This window comes from Cervus canadensis, chromosome 1 (genome assembly GCF_019320065.1).
Source record: "Cervus canadensis isolate Bull #8, Minnesota chromosome 1, ASM1932006v1, whole genome shotgun sequence".
Taxonomy (NCBI): domain Eukaryota; kingdom Metazoa; phylum Chordata; class Mammalia; order Artiodactyla; family Cervidae; genus Cervus; species Cervus canadensis.
The window spans coordinates 73,021,260-73,035,819 of record NC_057386.1 but is presented as its reverse complement, the minus strand read 5'-3'; the positions used below and the strand labels follow the sequence as shown (position 1 = coordinate 73,035,819).

Sequence of the window (14,560 nt, the reverse complement as noted above, 5' to 3'; positions counted from 1 at the left end):
CCCCGACCAGGGGTTGAACCCAGGCTGCAGAAGTGAAAGCCCAGAATCCTAACCTCTGGGCCCCCAGGGAGCTGTCATGTTATCTACTGATTATTCTGTTTGTGTGTTTTGGTTTTGTCAGCCAGTGTCTTAGGTTCCTTGTAAGGAAGGAAATGTTAGATTTCTTTGATATCCCATAATGCGCCATCACTTCATGGCAAATAGATGGAGAAACAGGGGAAACAACGAGAGACTTTATTTTTGGAGGCTCCAAAATCACTGCAGATGGTGACTGAAGCCATGAAATTAAAAGACCCTTGCTCCTTGGAAGAGAAGTTATGACCAACCTAGACAGCATATTAAAAAACAGACATTACTTTGCCAACAAAGGTCCATCTAAGTCAAAGCTGTGGTTTTTCCAGTAGTCCTATATGGATGTGAGAGTTGGACTAGATAAAGAAGGCTGAGCGCTGAGGAATTGATGCTTTTGAACTGTGGTGTTGGAGAAGACTCTTGAGAGTTCTTTGGACTACAAGGAGATCCAACTAGTCCATCCTAAAGGAAATCAGTCCTGAATATTCATTGGAAGGATGAAACTTCCCAATACCTCTGGCCATCTGATAACGAAGAACTGACACATTGGAAAAGACCCTGATGCTGGGAAAGATTGAAGGCAGGAGGAGAAGGGGACGACAGAGGATGAGATGGTTGGATGGCATCAGCGACTCAGTGGACATGAGCTTGAGTAAACTGGGAGTTGGTGATGGACAGGGAGGCCTGGCGTGCTACAGTCGTTGGGGTCGCAGAGAGTAGGAGATGACTGAACTGAACTGAATTGAATGCCATCCACAGAGTTAGCCATGTGTCGTATACATAAAGACAATACATGATTGTATACTGTTAGTTATTTTTGTTAATAATTGCTTAACATAATGGGCTTATTTTGTACCAAGTGATATGCTCAATATTTAAATACAGAGTACTATCTTTAGTCTTCATGGCAGCTGGAGGTTGGCATCAGAGATAGAAGTGAGCTGCTTCTCTGTCATGTATACGGCTGGGAAGTGACTCATCCAGGGCCTCCAAAGCTGTATAAATTATTACAGTGAAATGTCTAATTATGAAAGTCTCTGGGGACTTCTGGGGACTGCCAAACAGTGAAATTTCTCATGAGTGAAGTAATGGTCCTCACACTCATCCATGGTTTTAGAAAGACATCTGCCTTGTGGTTCTTGTCAATTATTTTCATCTCTGAAACAGCCTTTTTTTTTAAAAAAAAAAAAAGGTTAAAAAACTAATTCTTTTACAGTCAGCTGAGAAAAAGTCTTTTGACTTTTTTTTTTCTAGGGCAAATTTTGGAACAAATTTGTGCTAATAGCTTTATTAATCCCATTTATAGACATACTAGTCAAACAGCAAGCCTTTGGTGTATGCGTCTGGGTTATGTTTTGTGTACTAAGGGATATAATAAAAAAATATGGGAATATGTAGAAGTACTTACATCTGAAAAATTCCTTCCCACCAAGAGGAAAGTAATTCCTGTAAGCTTAAGAACATTTTTGTAGCATTGAGATAGCTTTCAAGAGTCATGTTCTTTATATTAAATATGTGTCTTAACTTTGAAAGTCACAAATATTTGATGGTGTATTCTGTGAGGGACCTAAAACCATGATACAAGGATTTAAGATCCCATAAAACAACTTGTACCTTTATCCACTCATTACAAGTTGATTGAAGTAGAAAAATTGAAACACAAGTAAATGTGAATAGCTCTTGTAGTTTGGCAATGTGAAGGTTTTTGTACTTCATTTTCTAAGTAGAAAAGGCTGATTTGGGATTATTAGTAATAATACTAATCAGTTTCTGCTTATCAGAAACTTCCTGTATTTATAATACTCTCATCTAGGTTTTGGTAATTGGATTTTCAGATATCCCAAATTACTGTTATTCTCACACGAGAATAATTTTATTGAGATGGTATTCAGTAGACTTCATTACATAACATGTAAGCTTTAAGAAATATTTTAAATATTAACAACTTAAAATTTGGCATTTTATGTAAAAGTGAAAATTATCAAATGTAAATAAACAGAAATGATTAAGAAATGATTGAGGGCTGATATCTAACATTTAAAATTCCAGAAGTTTGATTAACATTACACATTGATTAACATTAACATTCTTTTTTCAGGAAGACTTGTGGATCAGAATCTGAACAAAATTGGGAAAGATGAAATGCTTCAAATGATAAGGCATGGGGCAACACATGTATTTGCTTCAAAGGAGAGTGAGATTACTGATGAGGATATTGATGGTATTTTGGAAAGAGGTGCAAAGAAGGTGAGATGCAGATTAAATGATATTTCTAGTATATAAAATATTTTAAACCAGAACTGAGGAAATGGCTATGTAAGTTATACTTCCACAGAAGTTATAAAGTCCAATTCATTTTGACTACAGTTCTCATGCTTTTTTAAAATTCTCAAACCTAATAAGATGTTTCTTTTGTTTCCTTAGACCGCAGAGATGAATGAAAAGCTCTCCAAGATGGGTGAGAGCTCACTTAGAAATTTTACAATGGATACAGAATCGAGTGTTTATAACTTTGAAGGAGAAGATTATAGAGAAAAACAAAAGGTAATTTAGAAAGAGATTTTGGTTACTTTAAGAATTAGTCTGGAATTTAAGTGGAATATTAAGTCTGGAATATTAAGACTTAATATTTTAGCCTGGAATTTAAGTGTTAGGTGTGATGCCTTATCTCAAATAGCAGTCAATTCTGGTTACTCACATCTAAATTATTTTCATTTGTGTGTTAAATTTAATGCCACATTTTCAGTTGGTAAACGCTGAAATGTTATAAAAATTTATGTATACTGTTACAGTAAAGTATATTGTGTGGGGTGATTATAGTAATTGGGGATATTTGGAAATTAAAACTACTGCCAAAAGTAAAATCTGTCACAACCTTACTAGTTTTGGGTTTTTTTTTTTAAGCAGAATTGGCTATTAATAATTAAAGGGATGAACTTCTAATTTCTAAATTGCTATTTCCTTCCTAATTGGTATTATATAGTGAAATTAGAAAATACCTGCTGGGCAGAAGGAAAATAATTCTACGTAATGATTTCCCTTTTAACATTTAGACATTTATATCCTTTGAATTTTTCTAGGCTAAATATTTATCTGCATTTCTCTCCTAATTTTGGTTCTAGCATACCGTCAGTAGCATTTCTTTTTTCAGCCAGTTACCATTCATTTGGTCAGGAAATAATCACTGAATGTTTGTGCTGTTCCCTAGACATCCTCTTGTGTGTTGGTTGCACAGTTCCTAGCCTCGTGTAGTCTAGGGTGTGTGAATATCTGCATTCATAGATAGGTCCTATTAATGTACAGTAGGAGGTGCGTTCATGTGAGACTTGTGACTGTGTAATACAAGCTGGTGATCTGAACCGTCTCCCGTGGGCTAGATTGCTTTCACAGAGTGGATCGAACCTCCTAAGCGGGAAAGAAAAGCCAACTATGCTGTCGATGCCTACTTCAGGGAAGCGCTTCGCGTCAGTGAGCCTAAAGCACCCAAGGTGAGTTGACAGAGCACAAATATCTAAAAATATTGGAAGTGCAGATTATTTTTCTTCTTTTATTCTTGCAATAAAATCAGATTGAGAATTAAATTTTATGTGGTTTCTTCCCAGTGTACCTCCTTCAACTTTTGTTGAAAGTTTTCTAAAAGTTAATTTTAAATGTAAGCATTTAACATTTGCTTGATGTTTGTTAAATTTTATGGAAGATGCATTCAGTTGCTTGGAGAATTGGCTGTCATGGTTTTATAGAGTGCAAAAAGATTTCAGATAGATTTAAAGCAAAATAGGTTTGTGTTTTTCTTTTTTATTTTTACAAACAATGCTTTTTTTTTTTAGGCTCCTCGACCTCCAAAACAACCCAATGTTCAGGATTTCCAGTTCTTTCCTCCACGTCTATTTGAATTATTGGAAAAAGAAATTCTATATTACAGAAAAACAATTGGTTACAAGGTAATAGAAGTAACACTTTGTAACTAATCTCATTTGTTTTTACTTACTAAATGCATGATATCAATATATTTTCTTGGATTAAAACTTATAAAATTTCATGTAGTTGGTTAAGAGTTTAGTTCATCACATATTTCCTGAAATATATTGACTGATGACATAGAAAAAATATGTATATTTTTAGGTCCCTCGAAATCCTGACCTACCAAATGCAGCACAGGCACAGAAGGAAGAACAGCTTAAAATTGATGAAGCTGAACCCCTTAATGATGAAGAGTTAGAGGAGAAAGAGAAGCTTCTGACGCAGGTAGAGCTTTCAATCAAAACCAGATTTAGTAATGGGTATTTTGTGAGGTACCCTGTTAGGGTCTGTGGGGATAAACAAAAGAAGTAAAGTTTCTGCTTTCAGAAGTGGAATAATTGGAGATGATGAGTATGGGCATATGGGTATAAGCTACGTTGTGATTGTCATTAGTTGTGGAGGTAGAAGAGAAGAGGGTAGATTTGCACCAAATCTATTGTTGTGGAGTCAGTATCTTTGATCACCTTTCTTCCAGCGCTCCCACCTCCCCTTTTCCTGGGGATCTTCTCATTTTTACTATGTCGTTGTTCTCAATTACAAGTATCTGCTTGGTGCTTTTTTTTTAAACATCCTTTAAGATTCACTCAAGGCCTTTGAGAATCTAGCTTTAACCTACCTTTAAAGCTTTATTATTACTTTGTTTTGCCGCTTGGTTTATGTTTGCTCTTACATTCATTCTGGCTCTTTACGTTCTTTCCTCCTGACAAACAATTTCTCCTGGAAAACGCAGTGAAAATGTCACTTTTTTGTGCAGCATTTCTTACTCTCCGACTCAGACTTGGTTGGTTGGCTGTCTAAGTAATGTATTTGATGTATTGCTAAAGTGCACATCTATGTATATGAATAGTTACCACTTTAAAATAACTTAGAACTTGGAGCAACTGAAATTTTTCTATAATACTTAGCAGGATTGGTAAAGTATTAATAGCTTTCCCCCCAAGCTTAGTGACTATATGCTTTGTTTCCTTTGCTTTGAAGGGATTTACCAATTGGAATAAGAGAGATTTTAACCAGTTTATCAAAGCTAATGAGAAGTGGGGTCGTGATGATATTGAAAATATAGCAAGAGAAGTGGAAGGCAAAACTCCAGAAGAAGTCATTGAATACTCAGGTACTTCTGTTATTTTAATAGGTATAAGAATGTTCTCAGGCTTTTGGAGGGTGGTTGGAAAGTTGAGATTTTCCTACTCTGAATGATGTATTTGTTTTCCTAATTTTTAAAAATTTTTGGCATGTGTGGCATGTGGACTTCCTGGTGGCTCAGCTGGTAAAGAATCTGCCTGCAATGCGGGAGGCCTAGTTTCGATCCCTGGGTTGGGAAGATCCCCTGGAGGAGGACATGGCAACCCACTCCAGTATTCTTGCCTGGAGAATCCCCATGGACAGACCAGCCTGCGGGCTATAGTCCTTGGGGTCACAGAGTCAAGACACGCCTGAGAGGCTGGGCACAGCACACATGTGGCGTGTGGAGTCTTGGCCCCCTGGCCAGGGATTGAGCCCACACCTCCTGGGCTGGAAGCACAGGGTCTGAGCCTCTGAACCACCAGGGGAGTCCGTGAATGGTGTTTTGATAAGCTAAAGTTTGCCACAATGGTGTCTCATTTTGTTTTTTAAAAATTGAGTTAGAAAATCTCCCCTTCTTTAAAATGGCATCATTAATTTTTCTTTTTTTACCCTCGTTAACTAACTGTAGCCAAGAAAACAAGAATGGGCCACTGGATAATTGTGCTTCCTTTTTACTTCATTTCTCTTTATAACTTTTCAAATACTCTATAATCCTGTTTCCTGAAGTCTGTTGGGTTGACAAGTGGATATGTGTAGTTGTGCTGTGGTGATTGCTGAAAATTTCAAAAGAGCAGAGAATTAAGTGTTGGGAAATACTTAAATCATGCAGTTCACCTTTTTTTTTTTTTTTTACAGTTAAGGAAAGAGAGATTATTGTGTGACTTACTAGTGTTAGATGTGGGAAGAAGGGAAACATTTCTTAATCCTTAGCAAATAAAATAGGTGAGAGCATTTATAAAAACAAGTTACTTATATTTCTTCCCTTTCTCCACCTATCCCCTCTGCCCAATTTTACTCTTAACAGCTGTGTTCTGGGAAAGATGCAATGAGCTGCAGGACATAGAGAAGATTATGGCTCAGATTGAAAGAGGAGAGGCAAGAATTCAAAGAAGAATTAGCATCAAAAAAGCACTTGACACGAAGGTACTTTGAACATTAATAAGTATTGTAGTTAATAAAGTAACTCCTGTCTGTATGAGTTAAAGTAATTTTTTAAAAGGAAAAGAAATGATTTAAAATTAAAAATTTCTTCAGAGAACAACATTCAAACTTCATGGGGATTCTCAACAGAATTTACCTCAGTATTTCAGTTGTTTTATATGAGTCAGAGTCTCTGTGATTTAGCTCTTTGCTACATAGTACTAGAAAGTCTGAGTCTGTATTTCTTTTTAGAATAATAAAGACCAAAGTTGTTTCAGGACAAAGGTTAAGAATGATGGAAGTGCTTTGGATAGAAAATGGATGTGAAATACAACATTTATAGCTAACTCTACTAAAACTGAGTTTGAAATATATAGGTTATGTAGGATTTGTATTTTATATAATGGGAAATCTGATTTTCATAGATTGGACGGTACAAAGCACCTTTTCATCAGCTGAGAATATCTTATGGTACTAACAAAGGAAAAAACTATACTGAAGAGGAAGACCGCTTTCTGATCTGTATGCTTCACAAGCTTGGATTCGACAAAGAAAATGTGTATGATGAATTGCGACAGTGTATTCGCAACTCTCCTCAGTTCAGATTTGACTGGTTTCTAAAGTCCAGAACCGCAATGGTGAGTACTGGGGGCCTTTTTGTGGAATGAAGCAAATAATTCAGAGGAAGTAGATAATGTAATATTGTTTAAGGTAACTTTTAAAATTTTATTAAGAGAAAATTTGTGTATCTTTGAAGTAAATTTTTGTCAGATTTCTGTTGGTATCATAGGTTAAAGTAGTTCTTTAAGAAACAGTTCACCTCCACAGTTATAAACCTAATGTTATAAGTCACTTACAAAGTTTTTTTTCCATTGTTTGATAGCACTTCTTTTAACATCACTATATACTTTTTGTGTGAATTTTAATCAAGCTTTAAGTAGAAGGAAAAGTCGCATCAATTAACTTGTGAATAAGATGATCACAATTTAAAATTTGACTTTTGCTTCTGTAAATAATACACATTTTTATAAAGAAAGGACTTCTCATGTATCTGCCCATTGGAATACTGAATTTTCAGTTAATTAAAAAGAGCTTAGTGTGGTAAAACACTACTGTTTTAATGCTAGGTTCTGATCAGCAACTTCCATTTTTATGACCCAAAATTAGAATTCAGAAAAATATAGCTTTGATGAATTGCTCTTCCCTTATGTATTTTACCACCTTTGAATTTTTAGCTTCATCTTTTGTTCTTCAGGATTATATTAATGCCACAAAAAGTTCTGTAGTCTTAATTTTGAGACTTTATTTCTCTCAGTGTATTTAAAATACATTTTTGCTCTTCAAGATGTGATAGTTTGCAGTCTCTAAGTGTTTGACCACTGAAGGGTTTTTTTTTTTTTCCATTAAATGTCATTGGAGGCGGGTGTTTTATGAAACTCTAGGTTGGGAAATGTTGCACTATAAATACATTATAAATATACAGTCAGAGGAGACAGATTCAGTTGCTGTAAGCTCTGTATTGTATCTTTTAAAGTAGGAACAATTTATAGTAAGTGATTTTATATTAAGTGAAGCAAGGTGCAGTGTCACATTAATTTACTGGTATAATACCATGGTCTAACACTGTGTTATTTCCTAACGTGTTTCATGTAAGGCACACATACAAAATGATAATATGTGTATGGCCCCTTCCACATGTGATGAAACAGTTGAGGCATAATCTTTGTCTGTAAGCCAAGCAGATTCATACCATAGCACATCTGTAAAACATTCTGATGTGTGTATCTCAGTAAATTCAGAACTTGGATGTAGTGTACCTTCTCTCTATATGTACTATTGCAGATATTTCCAAAACTTGTATGGTTGTGTCCTATATGGTATTTTTAAGTGATTTTGCTGTGATTGTTTGTGTAGTAATGTCACAACAAGGGAAACACCAGTTTTACAGTTTATGTTAGTTTTAACCCTCAAATATTAATATTAATTGGCAGTATTTTAAGTTTATATATAGATGACAGTTCTCAGGCATCGATGCTAGTAGCAGTATTGCACATATTAAGAGATGGTCATTTTCACTGCTTCAGTTCCTGAGTGAAGGAAGGATGTATGTGGAATACACAGTAGCATGGCCTTAAATAGTGAAGTGAAAGATGTACACGTCTTTTTTTTTATCCTCCTGGCATGGAATGTGTACGAAAATTAGTAGTTTTTTGCTTTTAAAAATTTTAATCTATTGGGGGTGTAAGTGATATTATGCTATTAAAACATACCTTTGGTTTTTAAATTGTATTCATGAAAACTTATAGATGGAGAATACAGATTTATCATGTAAAGTTGTGTTTATAACTTAGGAACTGCAGAGGAGGTGTAACACCTTAATTACCTTGATTGAAAGAGAAAATATGGAACTAGAAGAAAAGGAAAAAGCAGAGAAAAAGAAAAGAGGACCAAAACCTTCAGTAAGTACTGATGAAAAATGTAAATGTTTTCTTGGGAGACTTAACTTTTTTCAAGAATTTGAATATTACTTGGCTTACCACTGATGCATTAATCTTTTTTTTTGGTAGATAGCATAACCTAAATTGCTTAAAAAGTATAAACAAACTTGATTGCATTGTGTGGGGAATATCATGTTATGGTAATTCACAATGTGGGGATTTGTAAAAATTTGGTAAGGTCTGTCTTGTGAATGCCATGAGTCTACCCTTGACTATGAGAATACAGGTTACAATGTTAGAATATTTAAAGAAATATTAGGAAAGCAGTGACCTTTACAACCTTTATTGTTCACTTCTAAACTATGATTTCTTTCCCCAGTGATCTCTCAGCATTGTGAAGACAAAAATTACGAGAGAAAAAGTTTTAATTTTGCTATTTAGTAATAACTTATAGGGTCATGAGTAAATGAACATCTGCAGAAAATCTGGTGTTTATGTAACCTCACGAAGTATTTCTCATTACTGCTTGTTTTAATAAGAAGCATGTGTTGTACATTTGTTTGGTGTATTGACTTACTGTTGCTAATTGTGAATTACTCATTACTTCATTAATAGCAGTAAAATTTTTGTGTTAGTAAAATATGTAGATAAGATTATTTAGAGAATTAAGGTTCTTCAGGTTAAGAAAATTAATACCTTTTGCCAAGTGGCAGTTATTAGTAAAGTGCTATCATGTGTCTTCCAGTGTATTTCATGTTAATATTACTCGTGTGATGAAGGAAATCCTTTTGTTTGTTTCTAGACACAGAAGCGTAAAATGGATGGAGCACCTGATGGCCGAGGAAGAAAAAAGAAGCTGAAGCTATGAATACATATTTGTTTCATAATCACTAACTTTAAACCAGTAGTTCTTTAATTTACGGGTCTTCATAAGATGTACTGTACAATGCTCAATTGTTATGTCATTCAACGACATCAGGTTCATCTGTTTACCGAGCTAGAAACATAGTATGTAGTTTCACTTTTTTAAATGCAACAGCTGTGCTGAAATTTTTTTATCATTAACACTTGAAGTAATAAAATAGGCTTCATTTATTAATAAATGTTTCAGTTGATTTATTTTTCTATTATAGTTCCATTTGTGAGGATTGTGACTTTGTTTATGAGCTATAATTTCTATACTTGTGACGCTTAAAAAGAAGCAAACAAGTTAAAGAAAATTGCAAATAACACTTGTCCCTTCAGTCTTCACTTAGTTGTGTAATTGTTTTAATTCACTTTGCCTTTGCAGAAGTTTGGGTATCTTCTTTGTAGTGCTATTGAGTCTCATCCAGGAAGATTATGTACATTGCATTCTCCTTGCTTGTTATATGGGTAGAATGGGAAAAAAAGGCAAGACAAATTCTCATTAAATTCTATGCATATTTCTGTTGCGCTGTTTCTATAGTTCTGAGGTGAATATGCCCTATTCTGTTTGGAAGAATGGCCTTTTAGTTGTATAGCCAAAGACATTTAGTATTTTCTGGTTCCTTAAGGTGTTATTGTACCATTTTGTAAAAGGAATATTATTATTATTTTTTTTAATTGTTTGGTAAATATTTTTGACAAATTACCTTCTGAAGCAGCCACAACTTGGAAAGATAATGTCAAAACTTAAGATGATTTTTCTTTTTTTAAAAAGACCCAGCCAAAATAAGGTGTCAATTTGTCATACTGTTAAATTGAAATTGGTAACAAAATGTATCCCCTTCCGGTTTAACCATTTTTGGGTTTTAGAGTAATTGAAAATTTTATTTTATTATATTTAAAATAATTTCTAAGTGTGAACAGCAAGAATGACTTAATTCCAGTTTTTATTTTCTATGGACAGACTTGATAAACTGGAGACCCTGAAGCAGGATTACCCAAATTGTAGTGTCAGGATTTTAGCTGTACCAGAGGCCTTTATGTGCTACACATAATTTGTATAAAGTTTTATATGTGCAAATTGGGTACATAAATAGTTCTCCATTTTTCTAAGGGAATGCAATAAATGTAGCATCGTGAATAAATATAACTTTTATAATCCTTAAGTGGTCTTTTCTTTCCATTTCTTAAATTTTCTTTTCTTATTTGATTTTTATTCACTTTTTTCCCTTGGGATGTTATCTTTTTTCCTTAGATTTCCTCCCCATATCAGTTGCTTTTATCTGCCCACACATAATTGAGATTTCTATTTATAATGCTGATTTCTATAATGTTAGTAATACTGCTTACTTCTAAAAAGCGGGATTGTTGCCGGCGGTGTCAAGCAGAATGCAGTGTTTATAGCAATTTGTGGAGTGATCTGCGTGTGTTTTCTGTCCCCGCCCCCCCCAACCCCCCATTGACTTCTCACCTTGGATTCTAAAAGAACAATTACAGATCTAATGTATGCAAAATTGAGGGATGGTTACTCTTTCTGGAAAAAGCTACTAAGAGTGGTGGCTTTATTCTGGAAGAAATAATTGGGAAAAACAAGGTTGAAGAAAACTTTACAGAGATCACAGGAGAAGTGTTTTCAAGACAAAAACAGCCTAATGCCGGGGGTGGTGGGTGTGTGTGTGTTTCAAGACAAAAACAGCCTAATGCCGGGGGTGGGGTGTGTGTGTGTGTGTGTGTGTGTTTCAAGACAAAAACAGCCTAATGCCAGGGGTGGGGTGTGTGTGTGTGTGTGTGTGTTTGTGTGTGGTGTGTGTGTGTGTGTGTGTGTTTCAAGACAAAAACAGCCTAATGCCAGGGTGGGGTGTGTGTGTGTGTGTGTGTGTGTGTGTGTTGGTGTGTGTGTGTGAAGACAAAAAATCCTAATGCAGGGTGGGTGTGTGTGTGTGTGTGTGTTTCAAGACAAAAAACAGCATGCAGGGTGGGTGTGTGTTGTGTGGTTGTGTGTGTTTCAAGAAAAAAAGCCTATGCCAGGAGGGGGTGTGTGGTGTGTGTGTGATGTGTTTGTGTGTGTTCAAGAAAAAAAGCTAATAGGGGGTGGTGTGTGTTGTGTGTGTGTGTGTGTGTGTCAAGACAAAAACAGCCTAACAGCCTAATGCCAGGGGTGTGGTGTGTGTGTGTGTGTGTGTGAAGACAAAAACAGCCTAATGCCAGGGGTGTGGTGTGTGTGTGTGTGTGTGTGTTTCAAGACAAAAACAGCCTAATGCCAGGGGTGGGGTGTGTGTGGGTGTGTGGGGGTGTGTGTGTGTGTGTGTGTGTGTGAAGACAAAAACAGCCTAATGCCAGGGGTGGTGTGTGTGTAAATTGAAACACTTGAAAAAAGCATGAAAAGAAACAACTTATCAAAGTTAAGCATTGTGGTTCACAGGTCAGTTAGGATATCTCTGTTGCACGTTTATCTAGAATAAAGCCAAGTTTTTATTTATATTCCTAGTTAAGGAAAAATGATGACTAAGCCCAACCAACTATTTTAAAAGAGGAATTGATGGTAGAGGAGACTCAAAATTGGAACCCGTTTGGTTTCCTCAGTTTACAGTTGAGGAATAGGAAGTTTAAATGGGTGAAATGAATGGTCCTAAAGCCAGCTTAGAAGAGGCTGGGTGTTTACCTAGGTGACCACAGGGTCACAGTCAGTTGTTAGACTATTTCATTTAATAAATAGATATTACTCTGTTGGCAAGATTATATTTTATTGGGAAGGTATCTAGTAAAATTAATGTTATTATTTCAACTTCAGTATTTTAAATATTAATGTAACCTTGGAGGAAAAAATGGAAAATTTTCCAGTAGCAAACTTTTTTCTAATCTAGGGTATTTCAAATTCATATAGTAGACTTAAAGTATGTGCTTTAATTTTATTGCAGGGCTTACATATCCTCATTATAATGTGTTAATCTGAACTCAATACCCTAATTTAGGGTAAGTGGCATTTATGGATACCTAAATGTTGGTCTTTGTAGAACATTCAGTATCAAGTGTGACAGATACATGATAGACAGTAAAAAGGGTCAATATGTTAATATTAAACCAGCTAATACCAATTTGTTGGTTTTAAGTAATTATTTCAAATGTGATTACACTTTATAATATTTGACTCTGTGAACATGTGATTTTAAAAAATGGTTAAAGACGTCTTAGTGTTGTGGATAAGTTCAGTTGTAGTGACATTTTAAGGAACATACATAAAACTCATTTCTGAGAAACCACCAGTCCTTAACACTGGACACTGTTCCTGTCAGTTTCCCTGGGGGAATTAACTCTGGACAGGCAGGTTCAAATTGGGAAAAGTAGGAAGAGACAATCAAGTCCAAGATAATGCACTTGTTTCAGGCATAGAACAGTTATCCTCGTTCCTGTAGCCATTTTAAAGGCAGGGGCAGCTCTTCGTAAAAATAATAGCATAACCTATCTCTGTCTGTCTGAAGCCAGAATACAGCATAGCCCTCACACGTGGATTTGTGCGCGTTTAACGTTACTGCGTGTGTTTAGGCAGTCACTCACTGAACATTGGCAGAACTCGACAGCAGAAGCCATCAGGGTAGGTTTCTGCTATCCTCACCATGTATACCTCTCTCTGAAGCCCCTTTTCTGCTTGTGTCTCAGGTGTCACTCAGTACTGCAAGTTTCACTTGGAAAAATGTATCACCCTGAATCTGATGTATTTTGAAAACGAAGAACATGGTCATCTTTGTACTTGCAGTGATAGACTAAAACCTTCACATGGGAGCTTGTTAGAAATGTAGAATCTAAGGCCTCCTGTCAGACCTGCTGCACTAGAATCTGCATTTTAATAAGATGCTCAAAGGTGACTCATGCACAGGAAAATTTGAAAAGTACTGCTTTAAACTCACTTTACCAAAGCAAAATAATGAAACCTTAATAGTTGTTTAATCCAAGTGTCTTCATATTAATGTGAAGATTAACATATAACAACAGGGTAACATTTTTTAGTTTAGGTGAGGAAGATCCAGTATTTCAGAGTGAAAGACTTGACTTCAGTCATGTTCAACCCTGCCACCCTCTGAACTGTAGCTTGCCAGGCTCCTCTGTCTGGGATTCTCTAGGCATGAATACTGGAGTGGGTTGCCATGCCCTTCTTCAGGGGATCTTCCTGACCCAGGGATAGAACCCACATCTCACGTCTCCTGCAATGGCAGGGTGGGTTCTTTAGCACCACCTGGGAAACCCGAAAATGCTTTGATGTTGAATTTTGGATCTGCAGATAATTTTAGATAATTTTAGAAGAGATTTTTCTGGTGAGTTGTAATGGTACTAGCATCAAAGTCATTACCTCTCAGTTACCTTGGGACAGTTATGTGGTTGGAGGAACAGCAGCAGTGGCAACACCTGGGAGCTTGTTAAAATTACAGATGCTCACTCAGATCGTCCTCCATTTTGCTGAACTGAAATCTGGTGGAGAGGCTTTGCATTTCTGTCTCAAGCCCTCCCGGTGATGCTTACTGAAGTTGGAGATACACCGAGTTAGCACCTCTCACTACACTTGTTGGTTTCCCTTTCCTTTACGTGGGACAAATGTTACATAACTTTGGATTGTGACTTGCTTTTTTCTACTCAATTTTGTAAATCCAGTTATGAAACTATAAAAGGCAGCATGCTGAGTCTGTGGGTCATTAAATAAATGATAGCTGAGTCATCTCATTTTTATAGCGAAGATGAGATGTTCATTGGCAGAGCGATAAGAACCTCTCCTTATAGGGATGATGTGATGGATAGACAGTGGTCAACTGGACTTGGTGACAGAATGCTTTTGGTTGATTGTGTCATCTTTCACAGAAAGGACTTTTTTTTTTTTTTTTTTTTACCATTTTTACCATTCTCAGCACGTTTTCCCTGTGTATTGTCAC

The 14,560-nt window shown here is 35.9% G+C and overlaps 1 protein-coding gene across 1 annotated transcript in view; it reads left to right on the top strand.

The window, feature by feature from the left end:
• SMARCA5 (SWI/SNF related, matrix associated, actin dependent regulator of chromatin, subfamily a, member 5) overlaps nt 1–10,807 on the top strand; it is a 38,059-nt gene extending 27,252 nt beyond the window's left edge. The window contains exons 15-24 of the mRNA XM_043485402.1: nt 2,171–2,319; nt 2,497–2,616; nt 3,450–3,560; nt 3,900–4,013; nt 4,195–4,317; nt 5,071–5,203; nt 6,182–6,300; nt 6,723–6,935; nt 8,649–8,756; nt 9,538–10,807. Coding sequence (XP_043341337.1) covers nt 2,171–2,319; nt 2,497–2,616; nt 3,450–3,560; nt 3,900–4,013; nt 4,195–4,317; nt 5,071–5,203; nt 6,182–6,300; nt 6,723–6,935; nt 8,649–8,756; nt 9,538–9,603 — 1,256 coding nt within the window. The 3' untranslated portion in view covers nt 9,604–10,807. The remainder of the gene's footprint in view (nt 1–2,170; nt 2,320–2,496; nt 2,617–3,449; nt 3,561–3,899; nt 4,014–4,194; nt 4,318–5,070; nt 5,204–6,181; nt 6,301–6,722; nt 6,936–8,648; nt 8,757–9,537) is intronic.
• The last annotated feature ends 3,753 nt before the right edge of the window (nt 10,808–14,560 follow it).